This window comes from Bos javanicus, chromosome 13 (assembly GCF_032452875.1).
Source record: "Bos javanicus breed banteng chromosome 13, ARS-OSU_banteng_1.0, whole genome shotgun sequence".
In the NCBI taxonomy this organism is placed as follows: domain Eukaryota; kingdom Metazoa; phylum Chordata; class Mammalia; order Artiodactyla; family Bovidae; genus Bos; species Bos javanicus.
This window is the reverse complement of record NC_083880.1, coordinates 26,021,409-26,049,134: the sequence shown is the minus strand read 5'-3', so window position 1 is coordinate 26,049,134 and position 27,726 is coordinate 26,021,409. Positions and strand designations below refer to the sequence as shown.

The window sequence follows — 27,726 nt, the reverse complement described above, 5'->3', positions numbered from 1 at the left end:
CCTCATAAATTCATGGACTCAAAGTAGAGACAGCTGAAGTATTTAAGGTCAGGAGTTTTAGTGTACCCTTGTTTTAGAGCATGTGGGGACTTGAGAAATAAGATTACTAAAAATGAAATGAGGATGTCATCACATGCCACCTCTGAAATTATAGAATATCAGTTGATACTAACTAAAAAGGACACAAGCACCCAAATACCCATAGCAGCATTATTTACAATAGCCAAGATATGGAAACAACCTAAGTGTCCATCCGCAAATGAATGGACAAAGAAGGCGTGGCATATATTACATATATGTATATACAGGCTTCCTCAATGGCTCAAGCAGTAAAGAATCCCCTGGAGGAGGGCACAGCAACCCAATCCAGTATTCCTGCCTGGAGAATCCCATGGACAGAGGAGCCTGGTGGGCTAGAGTCCACAGGGTTGCAGAGAGTAAGATATGACTGAAGTGACTGAGCACACCCAAAGTCACAATGGGATACTACTCAGCCATAAAAAGAACGAAACGTTGCCATCTGCAGCAACATGGACGGACTTGGAGGGCATTATGCTAAGTGTAATTGGTCAGAGAAAGACGAATACTCTATATTACTTAAATGTAGAATCTAAAAAATGCAACAAACTAGTGATTATATTTAAAAAAAAAAAAAAGGAAGCAAACTCACAGATTCAGAGAACAAACTAGTGATTATCAGTGAGGAGAGGGAATGAGGGGAGGGGCAATATGGGGGTAGAGGAAAAAAGGGTTATTATGGGATTATATGAAATCATCTGTGTTAAACTTGACAATTGTAAAGCACCACAAAATTTAAAGACTCTTTCATTCAATTAAAAAAAAATTTTTTTAAAGAAGACAAGTGACAGTCTTATTTCCAGACAAATGATTTCTCCGCCTCTTCCTTGCCAACTGGAATTCCATGAAATTAAGTACGGACAGGAATTGAACACTGCAGAACACACACCAAATACACACATCTCCTTTCCAGTTTCCTGCAAACAGTTTTCTCCTTCTTCTCAGTATCTCCTGGCTATACTTTCTCTACTGCTTTTCTGACAGATGGCAGGGTGTCTGAACGAATAGCATCACTGTTTCAAAAAACATCATATTCCATAAAATGTGCATAATTTGGTTGACCCCTATTGGGATGGTTTCTCACTTCATGGCTATTTTAATTTCCAGCTCATTTTGAACAATAGGGTCAGACTTTGACTAAAGCCAAACTTCAGACATAATTTTAGTTTCAGCCTTCTCTTAGTCCCTAAATGAATAGTTATTCTGCACAAATTTCATTTTCTACTCCTCTTTCAGTTCATTTGGCAACAGTCAGGCGTGCATAACAGATTTTCCCCCCCAGTAAGATACTTCTTGTTTACTTACACACACAAATACAAGCTACTCAGAAGTAATATATTTCTGAGCTTCTGATTTCAGAGAATTTTATCTCCGTTTTCTTACCTCTGAATTATTAAGGTGACATTTGTGAGTTCCTGAAAACCAGCCATCACTTGAACATTGGTCAATGTCCACCTTCTGAAGATTTATGTCTACTTTCATGACACCCCTTAAAACAGAGAAAGACAAAAAGAACAAATTAATCTGAGCCTTTACAATTTCTAATTCCGTGTTCTAACCTAAAAATCAGACAAATCAGCACAAGAATGCACTAAAATTCTCCAAATTGCCCACTCATACTCATCTAAAGTGTGCCAGTGTAGGTAGAGACAAAAGAACAGAAACAGCAAGTTATTAGTTTTGTGTAAGCACCAAAGGCGGGCTCTGCACTGTTCCTGTTTCAGCTCCCTGTATAATGCCTGGCACACACCAGCTATTCAATAAGTATTTGTTGATTGGCTAACCTCCAGACAGAATCACTCTGGACATGGTAGCAAAGTTGACTCGGAAATAATACTTGCTCCCAATACCTCTTTTGTCAAAATAAATTTTTTTTTAAGCCCTCATCTCATTTCTTTCTACTTCTACTCCCCAATGCAGGGCCAGGGATGGGAAGTTTGGGGCAAGGGAGGAGGAGGGAATGAGTTAAGAGGGGGAGATAAGATCGGAAAAAAAAAGCATCTCTTTCCTCAAATTCCTTGTATTATAGTTTTTCTAGCTACAAAACATACACATAAAATAACAAAACAAATGTAAAAGCTATACAGCCAACAAATTTTAAATTTAAAATATTATTTAAAAACATCAGTGATTACATTGTGCCAAACTAAATCACCTCTCAGAAAAGGAATATGGTACAACAGCTAATTCAGGAAGCCTAATACCATATGTTACGACTCATTTTTCTCATGTGTTTTCTCCTTTTAAACTACTGTGAAATTTTCTCACAGAGTTGCTTAATGTCTTTTGGGCTTCATCTAGAGTGAATAAATCATTTACTTTTTAAGGCTGTTTCCATTCTTTTCATATTAACCTGTAAAGTATGTACTACACTACCTAGTACTACCATGCTTAAAAACAGAGGCACAGCAAAACCTGATATCAGTTTTTAGTTATCCAGACAACCCAGAGTATGTGTAAGTTCATTTTTCAGAGGATCACTCAAAGGATGATGCAAAAATTTATCATAAAAACCTTAAGAGAAATAGCCCCAGTTTGCAAAATAACTACCACTGTGGACTATAATCCCATAAAACAAATACTATTCATGCAATAAAGAGCTAAATTTCCAAGTAGTGAAAGTGAGTCGCTCAGTTATGTCCAACTCTTTGCAACCCCATGGACTGTACAGTCCATGGAATTCTCCAGGCCAGAATACTGGAGTGGTAGACTTTCTCTTCTCCTAACGCCTTAAAACCATTTGCTCTTTCAACACATATTTATTGTCTGGTATATCACAATAAACTGTGGAGAAATTCTGAAAGAGATGGGAATACCAGACCACCTGACCTGCCTCTTGAGAAATTTGTATGCAGGTCAGGAAGCAACAGTTAGAACTGGACATGGAACAACAGACTGGTTCCAAATAGGAAAAGGAGTTTGTCAAGGCTGTATATTGTCACCCTGCTTATTTAACTTATATGCAAAGTACATCATGAGAAACGCTGGACTGGAAGAAACATAAGCTGGAATCAAGATTGCCGGGAGAAATATCAATAACCTCAGATATGCAGATGACACCACCCTTATGGCAGAAAGTGAAGAGGAAGTAAAAAGCCTCTTGATGAAGGTGAAAGTGGAGAGTGAAAAAGTTGGCTTAAAGCTCAACATTCAGAAAACAAAGATCATGGTGGCATCTGGTCCCACCACTTCATGGCAAATAGATGGGAAAACAGTGGAAACAGTGTCAGACTTTATTTTTCTGGGCTCCAAAATCACTGCAGATGGTGACTGCAGCCATAAAATTAAAAGACACTTACTCCTTGGAAGGAAAGTTATGACCAACCTAGATAGCATGTTCAAAAGCAGAGACATTACTTTGCCAACAAAGGTTCATCTAGTCAAGGCTATGGTTTTGCCTGTGGTCATGTATGGATGTGACAGTTGGACTGTGAAGAAGGCTGAGCACCGAAAAATGGATGCTTTTGAACTGTGGTGTTGGAGAAGACTCTTGAGAGTCCCTTGGACTGCAAGGAGAACCAACCAGTCCATTCTGAAGGAGATCAGCCCTGGGATTTCTTTGGAAGGAATGATGCTAAAGCTGAAACTCCAGTACTTTGGCCACCTCATGCAAAGAGCTGACTCATTGGAAAAGACTCTGATGCTGGGAGGGACTGGGGGCAGGAGGAGAAGGGGACGACAGAGGATGAGATGGCTGGATGGCATCACTGACTCGATGGATGTGAGTCTCAGTGAACTCCGGGAGTTGGTAATGGACAGGGAAGCCTGGCGTGCTGCAATTCATGGGGTCGCAAAGAGTTGGACACGACTGAGCGACTGATCTGATCTGATCTGATATATACATATCAAGATAAGAGATGCCACGGTCTCTCTCGAAGGCTTAAAATGTCTTTAAAAGTATCAGAATATTTCATAGAGAATGGATGCTAAATTCTGGGGAATGTGGAAAGTTAACACTTGGGGTACAACAGGCATTCTATAAACACTGGTTGACTTGCTGTCTTCATCAATCAGGACTTCACATAAAATTGTGTTCCACATATTCACGCCAATCAGGCAAGCCCACTCCAGGCTCCACTTAGATCTTTTGAAAACAATATATTCAGCTTTTCATTCATTTAATAAATTACTTATCAAGCATCTACTATGGGCCAAAATTATTCTTGGCCTCTGACATTACTAAGCTGAAAAAAAAAAATTCATGCCTTCACGAAGTTTAACTCTAGTCAAATAATAAACCATGGCTATAATAAATAAGTATTCTTCCTCAGAAAATTTCATGAATAGAGGAGCCGGATGCTGAGCACGTACATAATAAATAAGTAAATTACACTTAGTAATACAAACTAAAAAGTGAGATGGAGGGAAAAAACTACCTTCAAGTAGGTAAGGGGGATGGACGGGAGTACAGAGAAGGTTAAGATTTTTTCAAAGGGTGGTCAGGATAGGCCTCACTGAAGTAAGATTTCTAACTCGCTGGTTCAAGGTACAATTACGGGCACTTTTGTATCCACACACTAAGTTACCAGTTATCTTCTTCTATGACATAAAATTTCCCACTGAACTATGCCCGCTACATTTTTATATTCTTGAACAGCTTAGGAATATAAGTAGCAAATCAAAAAAATATACATTTCTATTCCACAAGATTTTTTCCACTAACCGCTACACTTTAGTCGCAAGATAGTGAAGATCTCAAAACCCTCCAGACCTGGCTTAGGAACAAGGGCTAATTAGGGATTCCAGAAGGATGCAATTACCTCTGGTCCCTTCCCTGAGAAATCTGGTTTAAGAAACTCGTATCTTAAGCGCTAGAATTTTCCGCCTTTTTTTTTTTTTTTTTAATTCCACATTCCTACACGAGAATCAAAAAGTCGCCGTAGACTTGAAACCCAGTTCACAATGCTCCGAGGGCTCAGTGCAAAACCACCAAAGGTAATGAGCCATGCTCTTACCAGCTGGGAAATCAATGCTGACTCATCTTCATTAGTACCTGGGCCTTGGCGCCTAGGGAGCTACAAAGCTCTCGGGAAGGCACCAATACTTCCTGCAGGGGAAGTGGAAGTCTGCGAGACTAAGTTGGAAGAGAAAGCTCTCTGAGTGGCGAAAATCATGCAGCCAAGTGCAAGCTGCTGCTGCTGCTAAGTCACTTCAGTCGTGTCCGACTCTGTGTGACCCCATAGAGGGCAGCCCACTAGGCTCCAGTGCAAGGCAGACGCTCAAAAACTAAAAGCCTCACGCATGCGCGCTGGCAGGGCTTGGGCCTGGGAAGACCCACGCCAAGCCTGCGCACTGTTCCCCTGAGCACTCTCTTCTGAGGCTGAAGTGCCGCTACCACATCCGGTGAGCCGGCACCACTGGGAAGCGCTGAGGGCCCGGAAGTGACTGATGTTTTGTGGGTTGAAGACTGGAAGACAAGGGCCAAAAAGAGACTGGTAAGTGGTCTCCAGAGAATGGAAAATATAGCAGATAACGTTCCCCAAATCTTTGGGTGCTTAGCTGACCTGCAGACTAGCATTTTTCTCTCCTTGTTTCTTTGACTTCTACAAGGCCTCAAGGCCAAAACAAGATTCATCCGCCAACCAGGTTTGGAATTTCCTTAACGTTCTCTGTGTATGGGCTTCCGTCCTTACAGTTACCTGGTGGATAACTTGTTTGTTATGAAACTCATCCCCCAAATCAAAACAACTTGTCAAGTTCCTTAAATTCTACTCCCTCCAGGTACCTTGACCCTTCCCCTCCATTTCTGCTAATCCTGCCTTGTTCAGGCCTTCTTCATCTCTCATGGAGCTAAAAAATTTCTGTAATAGTTTACTTATTTGGCCCTGTCTGGCATTGCTCCAATGAAGGTCTCGATTTGTAGGCCCTTCTTTAAGAAAGGTTTAGCGTCCTTCTTTAAGAAACAAGTACAAAATCATTAATATTTATTTTTATCACAATATGACCCTTTGGCCTTACGTGTTTGTGTTACTACTGCTGAATGGGTAGTAATTTCATTACTAGAAGGCTTTTCTATACCAGGATGGCTAGCGATAACTGAGACGTGACTACAAACTAATTTAGTATGTATTGTTAAATAATTCAGAACTTCTGCTTAACCTATTTCCAAAAATGCCCACAGCCCAGGGAAAATGTAATGGAGGGAAAATTGTAGTAGAAAGAGACCGTTTAGTTATATCTTCCTTTTGCAAATTTTACAAAAAAATAACAGTTGACCACAAAACTCATTGTTAGTGCTTGATCCAGGACCTTAGAAATTTCCCCATGCAAGCACGGGGCCCTAAAGCTTAAGCATCAAATGCTGCTAAATCAATATTTCCCACTCTCCTGAAGAATGAAATCCAGGTTCTTTGGTATAACATTATATCCAGGCCCCTCTTGTTTCTAACTTCTCCATTCACTCACTCACATACATTCTTTGTTCTAGACAATTCAGAATTACTCTGAGAGGTCCTAAATAATTCATGTTATCTCAGAAAATCATTCTTTTATAGATACCTTTATACCTGAAGTCCTTTTGCCTAAGCTGTGCTCTCCTTATTGTAGCCTCTATCTGGCTCTTTTCTAAAACCATATATATAAACTACAAGTCTCATTTAGAAACTACTTCTCTATTCTCCACATGATATACTATGCTTACCTTCTTCATACCATTAGTACTCTCTGTTATAATATTTGGTTTTTAATGATTGTTTTTCCCATGGGCAAAATTTCCATTGTCTGTGTCTTTTTAATATTTTCCCTCAGCTCCTAAATCAGCCACCCCAAAAAGTAACCGTGGAAAATGGCAGATGCTAGAGAGATGCAAATAGTAGCTTAAAAAACCATGACCAAAAAGGGAGAGAGAGAGTGAAAACCTGAGCAAACAGAAAACTATCATGGACTGCTATGGGCTAATGAATGGAAAGGAAAACTGGATAGGTTGACAGAAAGTTTTGAAATTCTGCTTTTGTTTCTTCACCATCTCACCTTGGGCAATGTTTTTCCTTTTCCATCAATACAAAAATTGACAGTAACATCCCATTAGTCAACATTGAAGGGGAATCAGGGCAGAAGTTCAGTCAAAATTGAAGAGTTGATAAAAACCAGATGCTGGTAGACCAGCTGCGCTCAGTGGTTTACTCCTAACAATAGATGATCAGAATAAGGTCTGGTGCCTAACAGGGGTTACTTACATAACAAAAACCTAAAACTTATGGCTCTGGCTTTGGGTCCAGGCAGAGGCAGAAGCTGGAAAGGCCTTAAAAGAAATGGTTAAAGCCAGAACATGGTGAGTCTTAAAGGACAATGTAGGAATGATACTGGAGACAAAAAAAAAAGCAACCTTTGTTGTATAATAGTTGGAAGTTTGGCAAAGCTGTTACCTGCGAGCAAATGAACTTGTGGTTATGGCCAAGGAATGTTATAAGTAAAATGCAGAGAGTAGTCTCTGGCTTTTTCCAGCTGACTGTGATGGAATGCAAGGAGAAAAGCATGAACTAAAGAGCTGCTTGTTTTTGGTTTTCGTTTTTTTGCTTTTTAATTTTTTTTAATTATGAAATAAATATAATAAAACATACTGTCGTAACCATGTTTAAGTGTAGGTTAGTAGTGAAACTGTCAGTCGCTCAGTCATGTCCAATTCGTTGTGACCCCATGGACTGCAGCCTACCAGGCTCCTCTGTTCGTGGAATTCTCCTGGCAAGAATACTGGACTGGGTAACTATTCCCTCCTCCAGAGGATCTTCCCAAACCAGGAATCAAACCAAGGCCTCCCACATTGTAGACAGATTCTTTACCAGTAAAGATTCATTTGCCGCAGATTCTGAGCCACCAGGGAAGCCCACAGTTTAGTTGTATTAAGTATGTCATATTGTTCTGCAAACGATCTCCAGAACTCTTTTCATCTTGCAGAACTGCAATTCTGAATCCATTAAACACCTCCCCTTGAGTGTGAGCTTAACTTAGTGATTCATTTAGAATAAAGTATGGAAAATGAAAAATAGTAACTTTAGAATGGACAAACCTGAGAAACACCACACTATCTAAGTGACCAAGGTTAACATCACCAGTAAAAAGACATATCGATACTATGTACTCTGTGGTATAATGCAGTGAGAAGGACATTTTCCCTCTGTTGTTTTCTTAGACAAGTTTGTTGTCTAAGAAACTTTTTGTTTCATTAGACAAGTTCAAATTAAGGGATAGTCAACAAAATACTTTACCAGCACACTTCAGAAGTGTCAATTGTAAGAGAATATGGTTTAAAGGCAAGAAATGACTGAGAAACTTACAGATTGGAGAAGACTAAGGAAATATGAAAAGCAAGGAACTATGAGAAAAATATTGAGGAAATATGAAAAGCAAGTGATATATTAGTTTGCAAGGGCTGCCATAACAAAGTACCCAGACTGGATGGCTTAAAAAACAGAAATTTATTTTCTTATAATTCTGGAATCTAAAAGTCCAGGAGCAAGGTGTCAGTTGGTTTCTTTTGAGGCCTCTCTCCTTGACTTGTAGATGGCTGTCATCTCTCTGTGTCTTCATATGATCCTTGTGTGTTCTTGTGTCCTAATTTCTTCTTAGGAAGACACAAACATCTTGGATTAGGGCCCATCCTAACAAGATCATTTTAACCTAATTATCTCTTTTAAGATGTTGTCTCAAAATACAGTCACATTCTGAGGTGCTGAGGGTTAGGATTTCCATGTGTGAATTTTGGGGAAACATAATTCAGTTTATAAGATATGATAACCTATTTGGATCCTGGAAGAGAAATAGAACATTAATGGAAAAACTGAGGAAATAAGAATAAAATCTGTAACTTAAGTAATAGTGTTGTACTAATATCAATTTCTTAATTTTGATCATTTCATGGAAGATGTTAATGTTATAGGAAGTTTGGTGAAGCGTATGCACCTAGGTAAGGTAATGGAAACTTTATTATCTTTGCTAATCTTCTGAAAGTCTAAAAATATTTCAAAATAGTAACAATTTTTAGTTATAAAAAAAACTAAATTTGAGAAAATAAATGGAGACTCAAGAATTAAAGAGAAAATATGCAAACAGGAAATATGCAAATAAATGCAGAATGAATAGATACAAAGGAATTTAAAAAAAAAAAAAAAAACTATGTTAAAGACTTTATGTGGATCACAACAAACTGAGGAAAATTCTTTAAGAGATGGAAATACCAAACCACCTTACTTGACTCCTGAGAAACCTGTATGCAGGTCAAGAAGTGACAGTTAGAACTGGACATGGAACAATGGACTGGTTCAAAATTGGGAAAGGAGTACATCAAAGCTGTACATTGTCACCCTGCTTATTTAACTTATATGCAGAGAACATCATGCGAAAGCCAGCCTGGATGAAATACAAGCTGGAATCAAGATTGCCGGGAGAAATATCAATAACCTCAGCTATGCAGATGAAACTACCCTTATGGCTGAAAGCGAAGAGGAACTAACGAGCCTCTTGATAAAGGTGAAAGAGGAGAGTAGAAAAGCCGGCTTAAAACTCAACAGTCAAAAAACAAAGATCATAGCATCTGGTCCCATCACTCCATGGCAAATAGTTGGGAAAACAATGGAAATACTGACAGACTTTTGCGGAGGGGGCTCCAAAATCACTGCAGATGGTGACTGCAGCCATGAAATTAAAAGACGCTTGCTCCTTGGAAGAAAAGCTATGACAAACGTAGCCAACATATTGAAAAGCAAAGACATTCCTTTGCCAACAAAGGTCCATCTAGTCAAAACTATGTTTTTTCCAGTAGTAACATATGGATGTGAGAGTTGGATCATAAAGAAGTGCTGAAGAACTGATGCTTTCAAACTGTGGTGTTGGAGAAGACTCTTGCCTCCCTTGCATTGCAAGAAGATCAAACCAGTCAATCCTAAAGAAAATCAACTTAGAATATTCACTGGACGGACTGATGCTGAAGCTGAAGTTCCAGTACTTTGGCCATCTGATTCGAAAAGCCTACTCATTGGAAAAGACCCTGATGCTGAGAAAGAATGAAGGCAGGAGAAGGGGACAACAGAGAATGAGATATTTGGATGGCATCACCAACTCAGTGGACATAAGTTTGAGCAAACTCCAGGAGATGGTGAAGGACAGGGAAGCCTGGTGTGCTGCAGTCCATTGGGGTTGCAAAGAGTAGGACACAACTGAGTGACTAAACAACACCACCACTAATTATTTTCTAAAAGTTACCTGAAAAATGACAGTTAAAAGTTCTAACACCTGATATTTTTTTAGTGGTATACTAGAAATTGAAGGAAATGCTTAAGTTAGTAAAATTTGCCTCTATCAACTCTATACTTTGAAGGAAAAACATTTTCTTTTAAGATGTTCTCTTGAAATCAAAAATGTTTGTTATCACTGATGCTGTTTAACATAGTTACTGAAAGTCACAACCAATTCAAGAATTCTAGGGAAAAAATGATATGTAAAGATCTGAAGAGAAAAGAGTAAACTGTCATTATTTGTAGATGATATGATCCTTTATTTAGCAGTAAAATCAACAGACAAATATGAGAACAATAAGAAAGTTCAGTAAAGTTGGTAGATACCAGATCAGTGTTCAAAAATCTGTATATACACCAACAATTTCCAACAAAAAGTTATAACTAAAAATATTCCATTTAAAATAGGACAGAACCCATTATGTTAGTAGGTAACTTAATCAAGAATACACGAAACTTTTATGGAGAAAATTTGAAACTCTAATGAAGGATGAAATAGATGATCTGAATAATGGAAAGACATCAAATTCTCTCAGGGAATAATTTACTGTATTAAAAATGTCAATTCTCATCAAATAGAGCTATAAATTTTATGCAGAACCAATCAAAATTCTATATAGTTTTTTTTTTTTTTTAGAAACTTGACAGCTTTCTTTAAGTAGAAAAATAGAAGCTGTGAAAAGGGGAAAGAGGGAGGCTTTAGGCTTTGCCAAAGCAAATATTGAGACGTACTATCCAACCATGGAAATAAAACATAATAGTACAGACTTCCCTGGTGGCTCAGATGGTAAAGCATCTGTCTACAATGCGGGAGACCTGGGTTCGATCCCTGGGTCAGGAAGATCTCCTGGAGAAGGAAATGGCAATCCACTCCAGTACTATTGCCTGGAAAATCCCATGGACAGAGGAGCCTGGTAGGCTACAGTCCATGGGGTCGCAAAGAGTCAGACATGACTGAGTGACTTCACTTTCACTTTCTTTCACAGTACTGACTGACTAGGGATGGACAACACACAGGGGAAGCAGTGAAACAAAATAGAGAACTCAGAGACATACATATGCACATAAGACACTTGTATGTATGATAAAGGCTGACAGGAGTAGAAACCTGGCTCAATAAATAGATAAAAATAACTGGATCCCTACCAAATACCATGTGCAAAGGTGAACTCCCAGTAAAGATCCAGTTGTAAAAGGTAAAACTTTAATTAGTTGATTATAAGAGAATAATTTTGAGGCAAGACATTGAAAGACCTCATAAATAAAACCAAGAAGCATAAACTGTAAGGTAAAATTTTGATTGAGTAAATAACATCAAATTTGTTTAAAAATTCCACTCAAGGGGAAATCTTATGGTCAAAGTTACCTGAAAGATAACAGACTGGGCAATATTGCACTGTCTAAAGTTGACAAGGGAATAATATCTAGAATCTCTTGAAATATAACAAAAATATAGAAATCACAATAGGAAACAGGCAAAGGCTATAAGCAAGCAGTTCAATAAAGAGCAAGCCCAACAAGTTTACAAGCACATGAAATGATACTTAAGCTAATCAGTACTTAGAGAAATGCAAACTAAAACAATAGTGAGATGTCACTTTACATTCATTAAACTAAAACTTAGAAAGCGGTATAATGCCAAATATTGGCAGGAATATGAGGCTATAGGAGCCCTTATGCCTTGCTAGTGGGTATGTAGACTGATGCAACTTGTCTAGTGAGAGCAATCTTGCAGTATTTTGTAAAATTACATTTACCCCTCCTTGTGACCCAAAAATCCTGCAGGAAATCCTTCAGTGCAGGAAATTCTCACACAGGTCCCTAATGGGGTATATAAGCCTACCACAATGTCATTGTAATGGCAAGGAACCGAAGACAATCTGTCCATCCCTGGAACCGGACAATTTCTACATACTATGTAGCAATAGAGTACTAGGCAGCAGTAGGGAAATAGACTGGTTGTATACATAGCAGCAGAAAGAGATTTTTAAAACAGAATTGTATAAATAAAAAGTAAGCAAAATAATGAGAAATATAGAAATCATTTAACTAAAATGACTTGTGCATAAATAGTACATGAACAGAAGAGCACACGTCACAGGTTCATTGCTAATGGGGTAGGATCAAGGAAAAGAGACTTTTAAAGGGGACAAAGATGAAAGGGATTAAGCAGTACAAACTTCCAGTTATAAAATATGTCACAGGGATGTCATATACAGCATGGAGAAAATAGTCAATAATATTGTAATAACTTGTGACAGATAATAACTAAGACTTATCATGATGATCATTTCATAAGGTACAAAAATATTGAATCACTAAGTTTTGGAAACTAATGCTGCATTGTATGTCAGTTATAATCAAATAAAACACAGTAAAGGAAATGTTTTGGGAAAAAAAAAAAGGGGACAAAGAGCAATTTCGAAGACTTTAGATTCATCTTTCAGTCATCTTTGGGTTACTTCCTCATTTGGGGCTTCTCGTCCTCAGAAATGCCCACACAATGATCTCTAATCATTTAGCTCAAACCCATCACTACAAGAAGTACAGGAGAATCAAGAACACAGTCTGATCGCCTCTAGAGTATCTTGAAGAACTTGACGACAGTCTGTCTCAAAGCAAGAAAATGTTCTCCTCCCCCACACTACTTTGCAGCTGACATGTCCAGAGAAGCTTGCCAAAACTTTATATAGTGACAAATGTCTTCCATCTGTCTGGCTTCTTGTTCTTGGAAGGCTTTTTGGTAATCAGGTCACACCTTCCTTGGGAAGATCTGTATATTTTTTGTGAAGAAAATAAGTTTTGTTTTAAAAAAAGAGAAAGAACCAATAAATATAAAATGAAGTAAGGTCAATCAGAATGTCAGTTCTTCACCCACTATTTTGGGACTCTTGAAGATGATCCTTTTTCAAAGTTAAGTCCAGCACACACCTTAAAAGTACTAGGGTTTAAGAGTTTGATAATAGTTGATTGTCCTCCTGAAAAATATATTTTGAGTTTGCTGCTTTCCCAAAAGTAGCTGACTAATGTCTTATTTTACAGTTTTCCTTTACTGGAATAATTTTGAGATACATTCTGTTTCAATTTTAAATGACAAGAGGACAGTTTATTTTTCAAACACATCGAATCTTCTTTATATGACCTCTTTGAATATGACCATTTCTAAATGGGGTGGAAACTCCCTTGTCAAGAAAACCAGTACAAAGAGATCACCTGTATTGACCCATTTTATTCAAATAACTATTCTATAAAAGAGCAAATATTTTTATTCATTTATAGATGAGGAAAATAGAGTTCATAAAAGTGATATAATATGTCCAAAGATACTTTTTTTAATTGCCAGGGAAGAAAAATTAAGAACAAAGTGTATTCTGTCAGAGAAAATAAATATCTAATGTGAACACTAGTCCATCTTAAAATGTATAATAACAATGTTATACCTTGAGTTTCCTGGGGACTTCATTAAACAAGTCATTTATGTTAGTGCTTGGCTACACTATCTAAGTGAAAATGTTCTTTTTTGTTAGTAATATTTTAGGTCATTAAATTTCTTTTTTCTGTTGGTTCTTACTCATATTTTCTTACCAACTTTTTTCTGTTGGTTCTTACTCATAGCTCTTCAAGTCAAATTTTCCATCTGATAATGTGGAGATTTTTATTCTAAATGACTTTTTTCAAGATCCTACTATTTTATAAAAATATTTTATAATGTTATACAAAAGGTACAAGCCAGCCATTCATAGTAAGTTTTCAGAGAAAGATAGCATGTGCCAATTCTTTTGATTTAGAAATAATAACTAAGTAAGTCTATAAAGTACATTTAAAATATTCCCATTGGAATTTAAATAAAGTACTTTGGTGGTTAGATAGCCAACTATGAACTAAATATAGGGCTTACTTGTATGCTTTGAGTCATGTGTTTTTAGTTATTATTTATTGGGTGCTTATTGTGCATTAGATATTATCTATACACACTTAAAACATCCTCATTGAACTTGTTATATGACTGATACTATTCTCCCTAATTTATATTACAACTATATATGGTCATTATCATTCTCCCTAAATAATGGTTGAGAAATTTGGGACACAAAGAGGTGAAATAGTATACCTAAGACACAAACCAAATAAGCAAAAGAACTGAATATTATGTCCATATCTTTAGGTATAAAGGTAATAAAACCAATCAGAAGACCTAAGTTGGAGTTCTTATTCAAGTTGGTGAATTGAACATGTTTCTCTACCTCATCCCTCCACATCCAACTGTAATGGCAGTACATAAATACAAGATGGAATGAGAAGAAGTAGTAGACCAAAGATTTGACATAATTCTTTGGAATCCTACTGATGATCAGCTGGAGTGTTGGCAGCCAAGCCCAGGACATGCTCAGGAGAAGGCTGGAACAGAAACGGAAACTGCTCTTTAAGCAGAATTTCCAGAAAGGTTTTAAGCTCAAAGTCAATAGGTTTCAAGAGTGAAAGTAGAAAATGAAGCAGATATCAAGGTAATAAAGGATTTCAAGTTGGCACATCCTCTCCTTGTGTGCAGTAACGGCACTTATTCTCAAGCCAAAAACAAAGATCTGTTCTATAAAGAGCTTGAAAGAAATGTCTAGAAAGAACTAAAACTTCTAAGTGGTTATCAGTTCTCTGAGAGTAAAGATCTGCAGTGACCCAGAGACTATGCACTTCCTTCTCAGGTATCCAAAAGTAAATGCTGAAAGACTGACAGTCAAGGGGAGGTATACTGAGGAACTCAGCCTATACACCTGCCACAGGAATCCATGCCATCTACCTATGTATGTTAACCTAGTCCCTTGGTCATAAAACTATGACTGACAAGGATCATATTTGAGATGGATTGGTAGTATAAAGGAAAAGAATTGGTATGAACAAACAAAATAACTGAACCTATAACAAATAGCAATAGTTCATAGAACAGAATATAATCAATAGATATTTTAATTAATATTCTCAAAGAGAGTTAAGAAAATAAACATACAATTATGAAAAAATAAACAATCAGAGCAAGAAAGAGTTCATGGAAAGTAAGAGACTGCCAAATTAAAACTAATTTTTCCAAAAGGTTAAAAAAAAATATTCTAGAATGTAAAGTTAAAAAGAGATGGAAGATGAAAGAAAAGTAAAGAAATATAGGGCTCAATCCAGAAAGGTGAATGAAAGTGAAAGTAAAAGAAAGATTAATACCTTACTATAGAAGTTCCAGAAAGAGAAAATGGATAGCAAAAAGTAGTTTTAAGCCATTATAAAAGAAAATTACCGCGTGGAAAAGTCTAGAAGGGCCAACTAAATGGTGAGGTTGATGAATAAAAAGAATCACATCTAAATACATCATCATGAATATTCAGAACCCCAAGGAAAAAGAGAAGATCTTAAAAGTTTCCATGAGGAGAAAAAAAGATTACTTACAAAGATATAATAAATCAGGTTAACATCAAGTTTTTCACCAGCAACAACGAATGCTAAAAATATATAACCATATCTTTAAAATTCTGAGAGCAAAATGACTTTGAACCTATAATTCTGTATTCAGACTATCAATCATGCATGAAGACAAAGACACTTTCAGACATGGAAAGACTTAGAAATTTTATCTTACACAGATTCTTTCTGAAAAAGTGTTTGAAATTGGGCATTAAGGGGTGGGAAGAAAAGAATTCTTGAGCTAAGACTAGCATCCAACACATAGTTGAATCCAAAATTTCAATAATTTGAAAATATTTCCATGATAGTTATTCTGTAGAAGGCCTATTGGTACAAATTATGGGACTTCAACATTGTAACAAAAGCAATGTAAATTTTCTTTAACAAACAACGATTGATTAAGAAGGTGGATGCTCTTAGAAGTAAGAAAGCATAGGACTCCTTTTTGTTTCTTTAACATGAAAAGGAGAGCATTGGCAGCTGCATGGAAAGAAAATAGGTGAAAAGTTTCCATGCATATGTGCCCAAACTAAAGATAACATGATTTTGCACAACTGATCTAAAAAAGGGAGAAAGAATCCATTGGTCCTTGAAATTGGAACATTCTAAAAATGGCATAGATTCGTATATTCACATTTCAACTCTTAGAAGCAGTTAATGGACAAAGCATGTTTTGTTTTTTTGTTTGTTTTTACTGCTGTGACAGACTGAAAATGTAATCATCTTGAATTATCCAAAAATGTTGCAATAGGATCAAGAGGGTAAAAAAATAGAAAATACTATTTTACATTTATGGATAGAAAAAATAACCAAGAGAAAACTTTTAAATATAATTAATAAAACAATAGAGTACAGTAAGAAGAAAATGCAATACAAAGAAGCTGAATCCCACATTTGTCATATCAGAAAAGCTAATGATGATTTTATTTCCCAAAATCCATAATCCCAGTTTTCCACTGATAGTGCTCTTCATTAGAGATGCACTTCTACCTGTACGTCCTTTCCTATGATGCAAAGTCTTCCGCCTTCAAATTTGTGTCCAAATGTTTATGCTGTCTCCTCTGGCTTTTCCAATCCTACTTCTGTATGTTGTGCCTCTCCCTGGCAGTTTCTGAGGCAGCCCCTGACCTGACATCTTAACCTTCACCATGAAAGGCAATACTGACATATAAGACAATATTGTCACCCTGCTTTTTTAACTTATATGCAGAGTGCATCATGTGAAATGCCAGGCTTGATGAATCACAAGCTGGAATCAAGATTGCCAGGAGAAGTATCAACAACCTCAGATATACAAATGATACCACTCAAATGGCAGAAAGTGCAGAGGAACTAAAGAGCCTCTTGATGATGGTGAAAGAAGAGTGAAAAAACTGGCTTAAAAACTCAACATTAAAAAAAATGAAGATCATGGCATCTGGTCCCATCACTTCATGGCAAATAGAAGGGGAAAAGTGGAAGAAGTGACAAATTTTATTTTCCTGGGCTCCAAAGTCACTGTGTATGGTAAGCTCCATTACTTTGGCCACCTGATGCAAAGAGCCAGCTCACTGGGAAAGACCCTGATGCTGGAAAAGATTGAAGGCAAAAGGAGAAGGCGGCGGCAGAGGGTGAAATGGTTGGATAGCAACACCAACTCAATGTACATGAATCCGAGCAAACTCCAGGAGATAATGAAGGACAGAAGAGCCTGACATGCTGCAGTCCATGGGGTCGCAAGGAGTTGGACACAACTTAGGGACTAAACACAATAACAAAAATAAAAGATAACAAAGTAAGTCAGGAAACAACAAATGACAAGACCTGCCAGCCACAAGCTTGAGAGAGGCGAGGACCCACAGGATGTCTTCCCAGGCGTGCTGGTGAAGGAAAAAAAAAAAAATGCTTTGCCCCTGAGTTCTTCTGCTGTCTGTGTTTAGAGAGGGTCTCACTGTACAATTTTAAGCCAGGGAGCAAGAAAAGCACTCAGCTGGTTTTTACAAGAAGTTCTAGATTTTCATTCTTCAGCCTCCATTACTGGTCAATTATTTCAGTTTATTCATTCACAGCCAAGAATGGAACAACTATAGATAGCTTATTCTTTGGTTGAAATCCTATCAGAGAAGTTGGAAAGCCCAGCTATTCCATACTTCCTGAAATATGCAAGGCACTTTCAAATGGTAGTGAATATGGGAAGTTATGAATTATGGTCCTTACATTTGAAAGACTAGTAGAACTGTTTGAGGAAATAGAAAGTTGACATAAAGAAACCAATTACAACAAGAGGCAGCTGCTCTCATGATAGTCCCTATTTTAAAGGTGAGAAAACAAAGAATAACTCACAATAAAGTGACAGAGAACCAGGATACAGCCTAGTGCTCAGTACCTATGATCTCCCTGCCTTCATGACCTGCTAGTCATCCTACCCCTGCCAGGAGGGTCATTCACAATATTGGAAAGCTTCAGGTACCCAGCATAGCCAGCAGCCAGGTTTTGTGAATCACTAAAACTAAAGTTGCTAAGCATTTACAACTTTCAGTTCTTATTCTTAAAATCTTATAAAAGGAATTACATGCTTCAACCTTATCAAATTCTGTTTACATTTTCCCAAGTTTGTGTTTAAGTACCATCTGATTCTGAATTATGAAGATTTTGTTTTTGATATAGATTTATCTCCTGCACAGGATTTGGGGAGGGCCTGGGAAGGTATTATCAGGCTTTTTGAGTGATCACGATACCCAGCCAAGTTTGGAATCAGTGAATAATGGATGGAAGTTAGCATTTACTTGAGGACTCAGGATCTTTTTGTCTGTGCCTTTTAACTAAACTACAAGTTCACTGCAGCCACTGCTAACACAAGTGATTGTCACCACTTTCTTTGATTTCAGTATCCTCATGTGTAAAAGTAAAAATAAGTCAGATTACGTGATCTCTAAAATCCTTTTGGAGACTTTTCAGATGGCTCAGTGGTAAAGAATCTGCCTTCAATGCAGGAAACACAGGTTCCATCCCTGTGTCTCCAAGGAAGATACCTTGGAGAAGGGAATGGCAACCCACTCAGGTATTCTTGCCTGGGAAATCCCATGGACAGAAGAGCTGGTGGGCTCCAGTCCATAGGGTCGCAAAAGAGTTAGACACGACTTAGCAACTAAACAACAAAATCCTTTTTACTTCTACAAGTCTAATTATTCAAAAAGGAGCTTTCCCAAGATATTTACTAAAACATCGTTCCTTTAAAGAATGCTCCAGTTGTTATTTGCCTCTTTCTCAAAAAAGTGGAAAGACAGATTTCTAAATAATTTTCAGAGGGCTGTATTATGAGAGCCTTCCCACAAAACTAATTAAGTCAGTACCTGAAACAGCTTTCTCAAAAGTTTGCCTTATCCAAAAAAATAATAATGTTCATCTTTCTTTTCATGAGCCTTGGACTCATCTCTTTACATTCACATCATTCATTGTCATTTCTCTGTAATCAGCATGATATACAGCTGCCATCTGCTCATTCCTTGCCCCTGCAGCTCACATGTATTACATGTTTATTGATAGCACAGGAGGAAGTAGTCATGCATCAGTTTGTGCTACAGTACTTTGCACAGTGAAGCCTAAACATTATTTTCTATCATGTGGTCATTGTTATTTTTTAAGGTCTCTTTTGATACGATTCTAGGTGGTGGTGGTTTTCAGTCGCTAAGTTGTATCCAATTCTTTGTGACCCCATGGACTGCAGCAGGTCAGACTTCCCTGTCCTTCACTATCTCTCAGAGTTTGCTCAAACACATGTCCTTTGAATCATGGATGTGATGTCATCCACACTTCATCTTCTGTCACCCTTTCTCCTGCCCTCAGTGTTTCCCAGCATCAGGTCTAGACATTAATAATGTTAAAAACTGCATCTTTAAACATGTTACCATCTTATATAATGTCTATATGTCACTTATTATTCTAGGAAATTTCATTTATAAAAATTTCAAATTCAACTCTAGTTGAATCAATAAAGTTAAAGCAGAAAAGAGCATTTTAGGGAATTCCTTGGTGATCCAGTTTTAGGGCTCCAGGCTTCCACTGCAGAGTGCCTGGGTTCACTCCCCGATCAGAGCACTAAGATTCTGCAAACCATGCAATGCAGCCAAAAACCTTTTTCTTTAAAAAAGAAAAAACAGAGCATTTAAAAAATATATATTGTAAGCTATTAATATTCCTTTAATGGGATAAGCTCTGCATCAGCCCGATTATAGCTTTGACTTCTTGAGATAAAGCTCTAAAATGCAATCACAATCAACCTTTCTTTATAATGATTAAATCTTCTGGCATTTGATTTCTCACTACTTGCTAGAAAAGAATAATTCAGTTTTATCAGAACTGTGAAAGTGCTCCGTCATAAACAGAGCTTCATGATAAAGTAAAACACGGTTCCACACCATAATAGATTGTTAATTGTTTTTCATCATTTCTTTCATCCCCATTTGTTCCATGTCCCCACTCCTCTCCATCCCCTACTTTTTCTGTCTCTCTTCTCTTGGTCCCCCCAGATTCATACACATACACACACACACATATTTTCTTTTCAAAATGCATCCTTTAATGAGAAATCTCAAACATAAGTCATTTAACTATATAAGTAGCAAAACCATGTTTAGCAACAAAATCTGCAGATAATTTGGCCAGATGTTCTTTTTGAGCCTTAATGACATTTAAATATAAATTAATATTCCATTGATTCATCAAAATTTTCTATTTCTTAGTCATACCATTTTCTATATATGCAATGATCTTATGTTCCAAACAAATAGAAATGTGATCTGACAAACTCATACATGCACAGACACACACAAATACATATAGAACTCCTGAAATAAGGATAGCCACAAAATAGCATTTTTTATGTATTCTCTCTACACCAGCAACTTTCAGCCAGAGGCATTTTTACCCCTTAACGTAATACTTGGCAATGTTAGTAGACATTTTTGATTGTCACACTGGGCAGGGAGGTTGCTACTGGCATCTTGTGGGTAGAGTCGGGATACTGCTGAACCAGATAGCCCCTACAATGAATGATTATCTGGCCCCAGGTGTCAATAGTTCTGAGGCTGAGAAACCCTGGTCTACAGAGTGGTCTAATGCTTCAAAGAAGGGGAAAGCCAAATTCTTCATTCCATTTTATGCAACTGATTAGAGCAGGAAGAGAAAAAACACACACCTCCATAATTCCATTTAAATCTCTTTAACCAAACTGGTTATATGGCTACACCACAAAGTTTTTCTTTCCACCTTGAAACCTCTAAGCACTTTAGAATAGACAGATCTATTCTCAGTTTATAAGTGGCTTTTTATTCTTGCCGTACTAGGCATTTCCCCACAGTATGAGTGAAATACTTTGCCAGATGGTGGGGGAAAGATTTTGATAATCCTTACCATACCTATTCTGAAAATAAAAGTTTCTGCAGCTTCTGGCCCCTTGTTTTGTATATTTCACATATACCACATGTTTTAGTATAGCTTGTCTTGTTTAACAAAATTATTATGAAGACAAATAGCAATCTAATTGATATGCAGAAGTAAGGTTTAGGGTTTTTTTGTTTCTTCATAGCCATATTTTGCTGCATCTTGATAACTTATAGATGATAATAGAACTTTGTAGTTGGAGAGACCATGGAGTTTAATTTCCCATTTTCTATTATCCCAGTTCATCAAATATAAGATGCCATTAATCATAAGATGCATTATTACATTCTGTACCCCACTAAAAGAAAGTTTCTGTCAATGGAAAATGACATGCCCATGCCCTCAATCATAAGACAGATCTCAATTTGAGTGACATCAGAATGTAGAAAAGGTACATCTTAGACTTGACGAAAATACATTATGTTACAGTACCTTTTCCTCTTTTTGAGAGAAAAGCCATGTGTTGTGTTAGCTTAAGAAACTTTCCACAATAATGCAATAAGGCATATACACAATGAATAAAACACATAAATGTTGAGAAAACTAGGGCAAGAAAGTAAACTAAAATCTTACATAATTCTAAGTTCCCTTTTAGGTTGTAAGCAAACTGGGAACTTTGCCAATTGAACAAGATTTCTAGATATAAATGGGATAAAGTTATAACAGATTTTACAATAAAAGTTAACTGGATGTCAGTTAATTATAAGTATCAGTTAACTGTAATAGAGACTGCCTTCTTTAATTAAAAGGAAATAGGGATTTGGGGAAAAAATTATCTTGGGGTCAGATCACATTTAAGCTAATCTCTGTTATTCTACCTATAATGAAGGTGATAAAACTAAATGAACCCTGTGATTGCTTGGAGGCAATGTAACATCCTTTGGTCAGTCATGGTTCCTATATTAAGTTTAGTGTTGTAGAAAATGGGATGAGCTGGGCAAGGGGGTACCTGAGAAAGACTTTTGGTCAAGGACATTAATTTTCCCTAAACTAAGAAGTATTTTATAGAACAGCCTATCCACCTAAATCTTTTCATAGGTCAAGTGTTAGGAAGAAAGACTGACCAGATGAGTAACTGCCCAGTCAAAGTAGAAATTATACCTAGAAAAGGATTCTTGCTAAAAGCTGAAAAATAAGATTTAAGGCTAAAAGACCAGCAAAACAAGCCAATGTATATGCCATAGCCATGCTGGGCAAGGGCCTAATGATGCTATTAGCTGCACAGTCTCCCAAGAATAGCCTCAAGACCAGTGAACTGCCTGTTTGCATGTAGTGGCCATCAAGCTGCCAAAGCTACCAAAATTCCAATGTATTATTTTAGTAATTACGATTACTTAAGATGGCAGAGGAATAGGACCATAGCCTTGTCTAGCTCAGTGAAACTATGAGCCATGCCGTGTAGGGCCGCCAAAGATGGATGGGTCATGGCGCAGAGTTCTGACAAAATGTGGTCCACTGGAGAAGGGAATGGCAAACCACTTCAGTAATCTTGCCTTGAGAACCCCATGAACAGTATGAAAAGGCAAAAACGTATGACACTGAAAGATGAACTCCCCAGGTCAGTAGGTACCCAATATGCTACTGGAGATCAGTGGAGAAATAACTCCAGAAAGAATGAAGAGACAGAGCCAAAGTAAAACCAACATCCAGTTGTGGATGTGACAGGTGATGGAAGTAAAGTCCAATGCTGTAAAGAGCAATATTGCATAAGAACCTGGAATGTTAGGTCCATGAATCAAGGCAAATTGGAAGTGGTCAAACAGGAGATAGCAAGAGTGAACATCGACATTTTAGGAATCAGTGAACTAAAATGGACTACAATAGGTGAATTTAACTCAGATGACCATTATTTCTATTACTGTGGGCAAGAATCCCTTAGAAGAAGTGGAGTAGCTATCATAATTAACAAAAGAATCCGAAATGCAGTACTTGGATGCAATCTCAAAAACAACAGAATGATCTCTGTTCATTTCCAAGGCAAACCATTCAGTATCACAGTAATCCAAGTCTATGTCCTGATCAGTAATGCTGAAGAAGCTGAAGTTGAATAATTCTATGAAGACCTACAAGACCTTCTAGAACTAACACCCAAAAGATGCTCTCTTCATTATAAGGGACTGGAATGCAAAAGTAGGAAGGAAGACAAGACATACCTGGAGTAACAGGCAAATTTGGCCTTGGAGTACAAAACAAAGCAGGTCAAAGGCTAACAGTTTTGACAAGACAGTGCACTGGTCATAGCAAACACCCTTTTCCAAAAGCACAAGAGAAGACTCTACACAGGGACATCACCAGATGGTCAATACTGAAATCAGATTGATTACATTCTTTGCAGCCAAAGATGGAGAAGCACTATACAGTCAGAAAAAACAAGACCAGGAGCTGACTGTGGCTCAGATCATGAACTCCTTATTGCCAAATTCAGACTTAAAATGAAGAAAGTAGGGAAAACCACTAGACCATTCAGGTATGACCTAAATCAAATCCCTAACAATTATACAGTGGAAGCGACAAATAGATTCAAGGGATTAGATCTGATAGAGTGCCTGAAGAACTATGGATGGAGGTTCATGACATCATACGGGTGGCAGTGATCAAGACCATCCCCAAGAAAAAGAAATACAAAAAGGCAAAATGGTTGTTTGACGAGGCTTTACATATAGCTGAGAAAAGAAGAGAAGCAAAAGGCAAAGGAGAAAAGGAAAGATATACCTCTTTGAATGCAGAGTTCCAAAGAACACAAGGAGAGATAAGAAAACCTTTGTCAGTGATCAGTGCAAAGAAATAGAGGAAAACAATAGAATGGGAAAGACTAGAGCCCTCTTCAAGAAAATTAGAGATACCAAGGGAACACTTCATACAAAGATGAGCACAATAAAGGACAGAAATGGTATGGACCTAACAGAAGCAGAAGATGTTATGATGAGATGGCAAGAATACACAGAAGAACTATACAAAAAGATCTTCATGACCCATGATTGTGTGATCTGGGTGTCTGGCTCACCTAGAGCCATACATCCTGGAATGCAAAGTCATATGGGCCTTAGGAAGCATCACTACAAACAAAGCTAGTGGAGGTAATGGAATTCCAGTTGAGCTATTTCAAATCCTAAAAGATGATGCTGTGAAAGTGCTGAACTCAGTATGTCAGCAAATCTGGAAAACTCAGCAGTGGCCACAGGACTGGAAAAGGTCAGTTTTCATTCCAATCTCAAAAAAAGGCAATGCCAAACAATGTTCAAACTACCACACAATTGCACTCATCTCACACACTAGCAAAGTAATGCTCAAAATTCTCCAAGCCAGGCTTCAACAGTACGTGATCCATGAACTTCCAGATGTTCAAGCTGGATTTAGAAAAGGCAGAGGAACCAGAGATCAAATTTCCAACATCTCCTGGATCATTGAAAAAGCAAGAGAGTTCCAGAAAAACATCTACTTTTGCTTTATGGACTACACCAAAGCCTTTGACTGTGTGGATCACAACAAATTGTGGAAAATTCTTTAAGAGATGGGAATACCAAGTCACCTGACCTGCCATCTGAGAAATCTGTATGCCAATCAAGAAGCAACAATTAGAACTGGACATGGAACAACAGACTGGTTCCAAATCAGGAAAGGAGTACATCAAGGCTGTATATTGTCACCTTGCTTATTTAACTTATATGCAGAGTACATCATGTAAAATGCCAGGCTGGATGAAGCACAAGCTGGAATCAAGATTGTCATGAGAAATATTAATAAATTCAGATATGTAGATGACACCACCCTTACGGCAGAAAGCGAAGAACTAAAGAGCCTCTTGATGAAAGTGAAAGAGGAGAGTGAAAAAGTTGGCTTAAAACTCAACATTCAGAAAACTAAGATCATGGCATCTGGTCCCATCACTTCATAGTAGATAAATGGGGAAACAATGGAAACAGTGAAAGACTTTGTTTTGGGGGGCTCCAAAATCACTGCAGATGATGACTACAGCCATGAAATTAAAAGACGCTTGCTCCTTGGAAGAAAAGCTGTGACCAACCTAGACAGCATATTAAAAAACAGAGACATCACTTTGCCAACAAAGGTTCATCTAGTCAAAGCTATGGTTTTTCCAGTAGTCACGTATGGATGTGAGAGTTGGACTATAAAGAAAGCTGAGCGCAGAAAAATTGATGCTTTTGAACTGTGATGTTGAAGAAGACTCTTGGGAGTCCCTTGGTCTGCAAGGAGATCCAACCAGTCAATCCTAAAGGAAATCAGTCCTGAATATTCATTAGAAGGACTGATGCTGAAGCAGAAACTCCAGTACTTTGGAGTTTCTCCAATACTACCTGATGCGAAGAACTGACTCATTGGAAATGGCCCTGGTGCTGGGAAAGATTGAAGGCGGGAGGAGTAGGGGACGACAGAGGATGAGATGGTTGGATGGCATCACTGACACTATGGACATGAGTTTGAGCAAGCTCTGGGAGTTGGTGATGGACAGAGAAGCCTGGCGTGCTGCAGTCCATGGGGTCGCAAAGAGTCAGACACAACTGAGCAACTGTACTGAACTGAACTGATTTTAGTAATTGTGTTTAAATAACGCTGAACATCAATCCAGAACTGAAGAGAGAAAACAAACAAAGCCCTAATGCTTCTGTACCAACCAAGTACAAAATAACACCAACAATATACTTTTTTACATCCCAGGGTATTACAGTATAATCATAAAACAGTGAGTGTTAGAAAAGGGTAGCCTTAAAACCCTGAATGGTGATCAACAAACTGATGCTTTCATGAAGTTGAAAGTAAAATTTTACCTATCTAGCATTTGAGGCTGTAAAATCAGTCTTGTGAGAGCATTAGTTCTCTCCCCAGAAGGTAGGCCTAAACTCTTGTCATTTATTCAAGTCTTGGAAATCCCATTTCTGCTTCCCAATGTGTATGCTAAAAAGTGGCACAATAATGCTGAACGACACTAAATAGCTTTCTTTGAAGTTTTAACACCAACTACAAAGGGAAAATCAAAGACAGGTTGTTTTTAAAAGTAAGTAAGGAGCTTTAGGATGCCTCAACATTGATTACTTGGAGAGAAATTACCCATGTATACTGAGGCCCTTGGTTTAGAAATCTGTGCAACAGCTTCTTGTTGACTTTTAAGTAAATTTCAGGGGATCTTTCAACATCTAGAAACTCAGATCATATTTATTCTTATTTTGAATGGAATTCTCATTTCCTTTAACATACATATATATTTAATTCAGTGTACAATGAGAGGGCTTTCTTTAAATATCCTATTAGCAAATCACCATGATAAAGTCAAACACTGAACATGCTGCTGCTGCTGCTAAGTCGCTTCAGTCATGTCCGACTCTGTGCAATCCCATAGACGGCAGCCGGCCAGGCTCCCCCATCCCTGGGATCATCCAGGCAAGAACACTGGAGTGGGTTGCCATTTCCTTCTCCAATGCATGAAAGTGAAAGGTGAAAGTGAAGTTGCTCAGTCCTGTCCAACTCTTAGCGACCCCATGGACTGCAGCCTACCAGGCTCCTCCATCCATGGGATTTTCCAAGCAAGAGTACTGCATTTAAATGAGCATACAATAATTGGTTTCAGTATTACAATCAAAACTTCAAGAGTTAAAGTGACATCTTTAATTTATATACAACGTTGTAGATCTCTAGATTATAAGGAACCCAACAAGTCACCTAGTACAGCCCCATTTAATTTACAGAAGAATCATCAATTAGAAAGGCAACTGCTGATAACTAATAAGGACCTACAGTATAGCACAGGGAGCTCACTCAGTACTCAGTAATGGTATATATGGGAAAAGAATCGAAGAGAGACTGGATGTATGTATATGTATAACTGGTTCACTTTGCTGCACACCTGAAACTAACACAACATTGTAAATCAACTACAATAAAAATTTAAAAAAGAAAAGACAACTGCTGCCCATGGTAATACAATAGTCAAGGATGTGGTCCTTTCCTGGGTCCAATATCTCCTGTCTCCAAGGTCCATATTTCCACCATGATCCACTGTAATTACAAGCCTTCACAATAATTAGGAATGAAACTAAACCATTATATGATTATAAATTACTATAAATCATGTGAGTTTAATATACCTAAAATAAGAAAGTGTTCAGCTGAGGACAGTATTTAGGAAGACAGAAGCCATGATACAAAATGTTTACTGAACCTCCTGTGGGATGACAGTTCTTCATTTAGTCTTTACAGAATCCCAAAGGAGATACACTTCACAGTTTAAAGATTGAAACTCAAAAGCCTCAATAACAGAAGTCCATCTAAAAACTCTTTGATCTACTACTGAGGTAGACAGCTCTGTGCTGTTCCTGTAGGTAACCCTTTTCACCACTACCAGGACCCACAAGAGAGACAGGACATGTGTGGCCTAGAGCAAAATGGTCATTTCTCTTGCCCTCTTTTGTTCCAAGCAGAGATCTGTAACAAAATCTCTGATGGAGTTGTGTGGGCATATGTTTGTGAAGGAGAGAAAGTAAAGTAACCCCTCAGGAGTCAGTGACAACAATGTTCAAATAGCATTTCCACACTATGG

General features: G+C 37.7%; 1 protein-coding gene across 1 annotated transcript in view; it reads right to left on the bottom strand.

Moving 5' to 3' along the window:
- The window catches only part of GPR158 (G protein-coupled receptor 158), a 300,295-nt gene that overhangs the window by 265,062 nt on the left and 7,507 nt on the right, over positions 1-27,726 (bottom strand). The window contains exon 2 of the mRNA XM_061436038.1: positions 1,462-1,567. Within this exon, the coding sequence (XP_061292022.1) occupies positions 1,462-1,567 (106 nt within the window). The remainder of the gene's footprint in view (positions 1-1,461; positions 1,568-27,726) is intronic.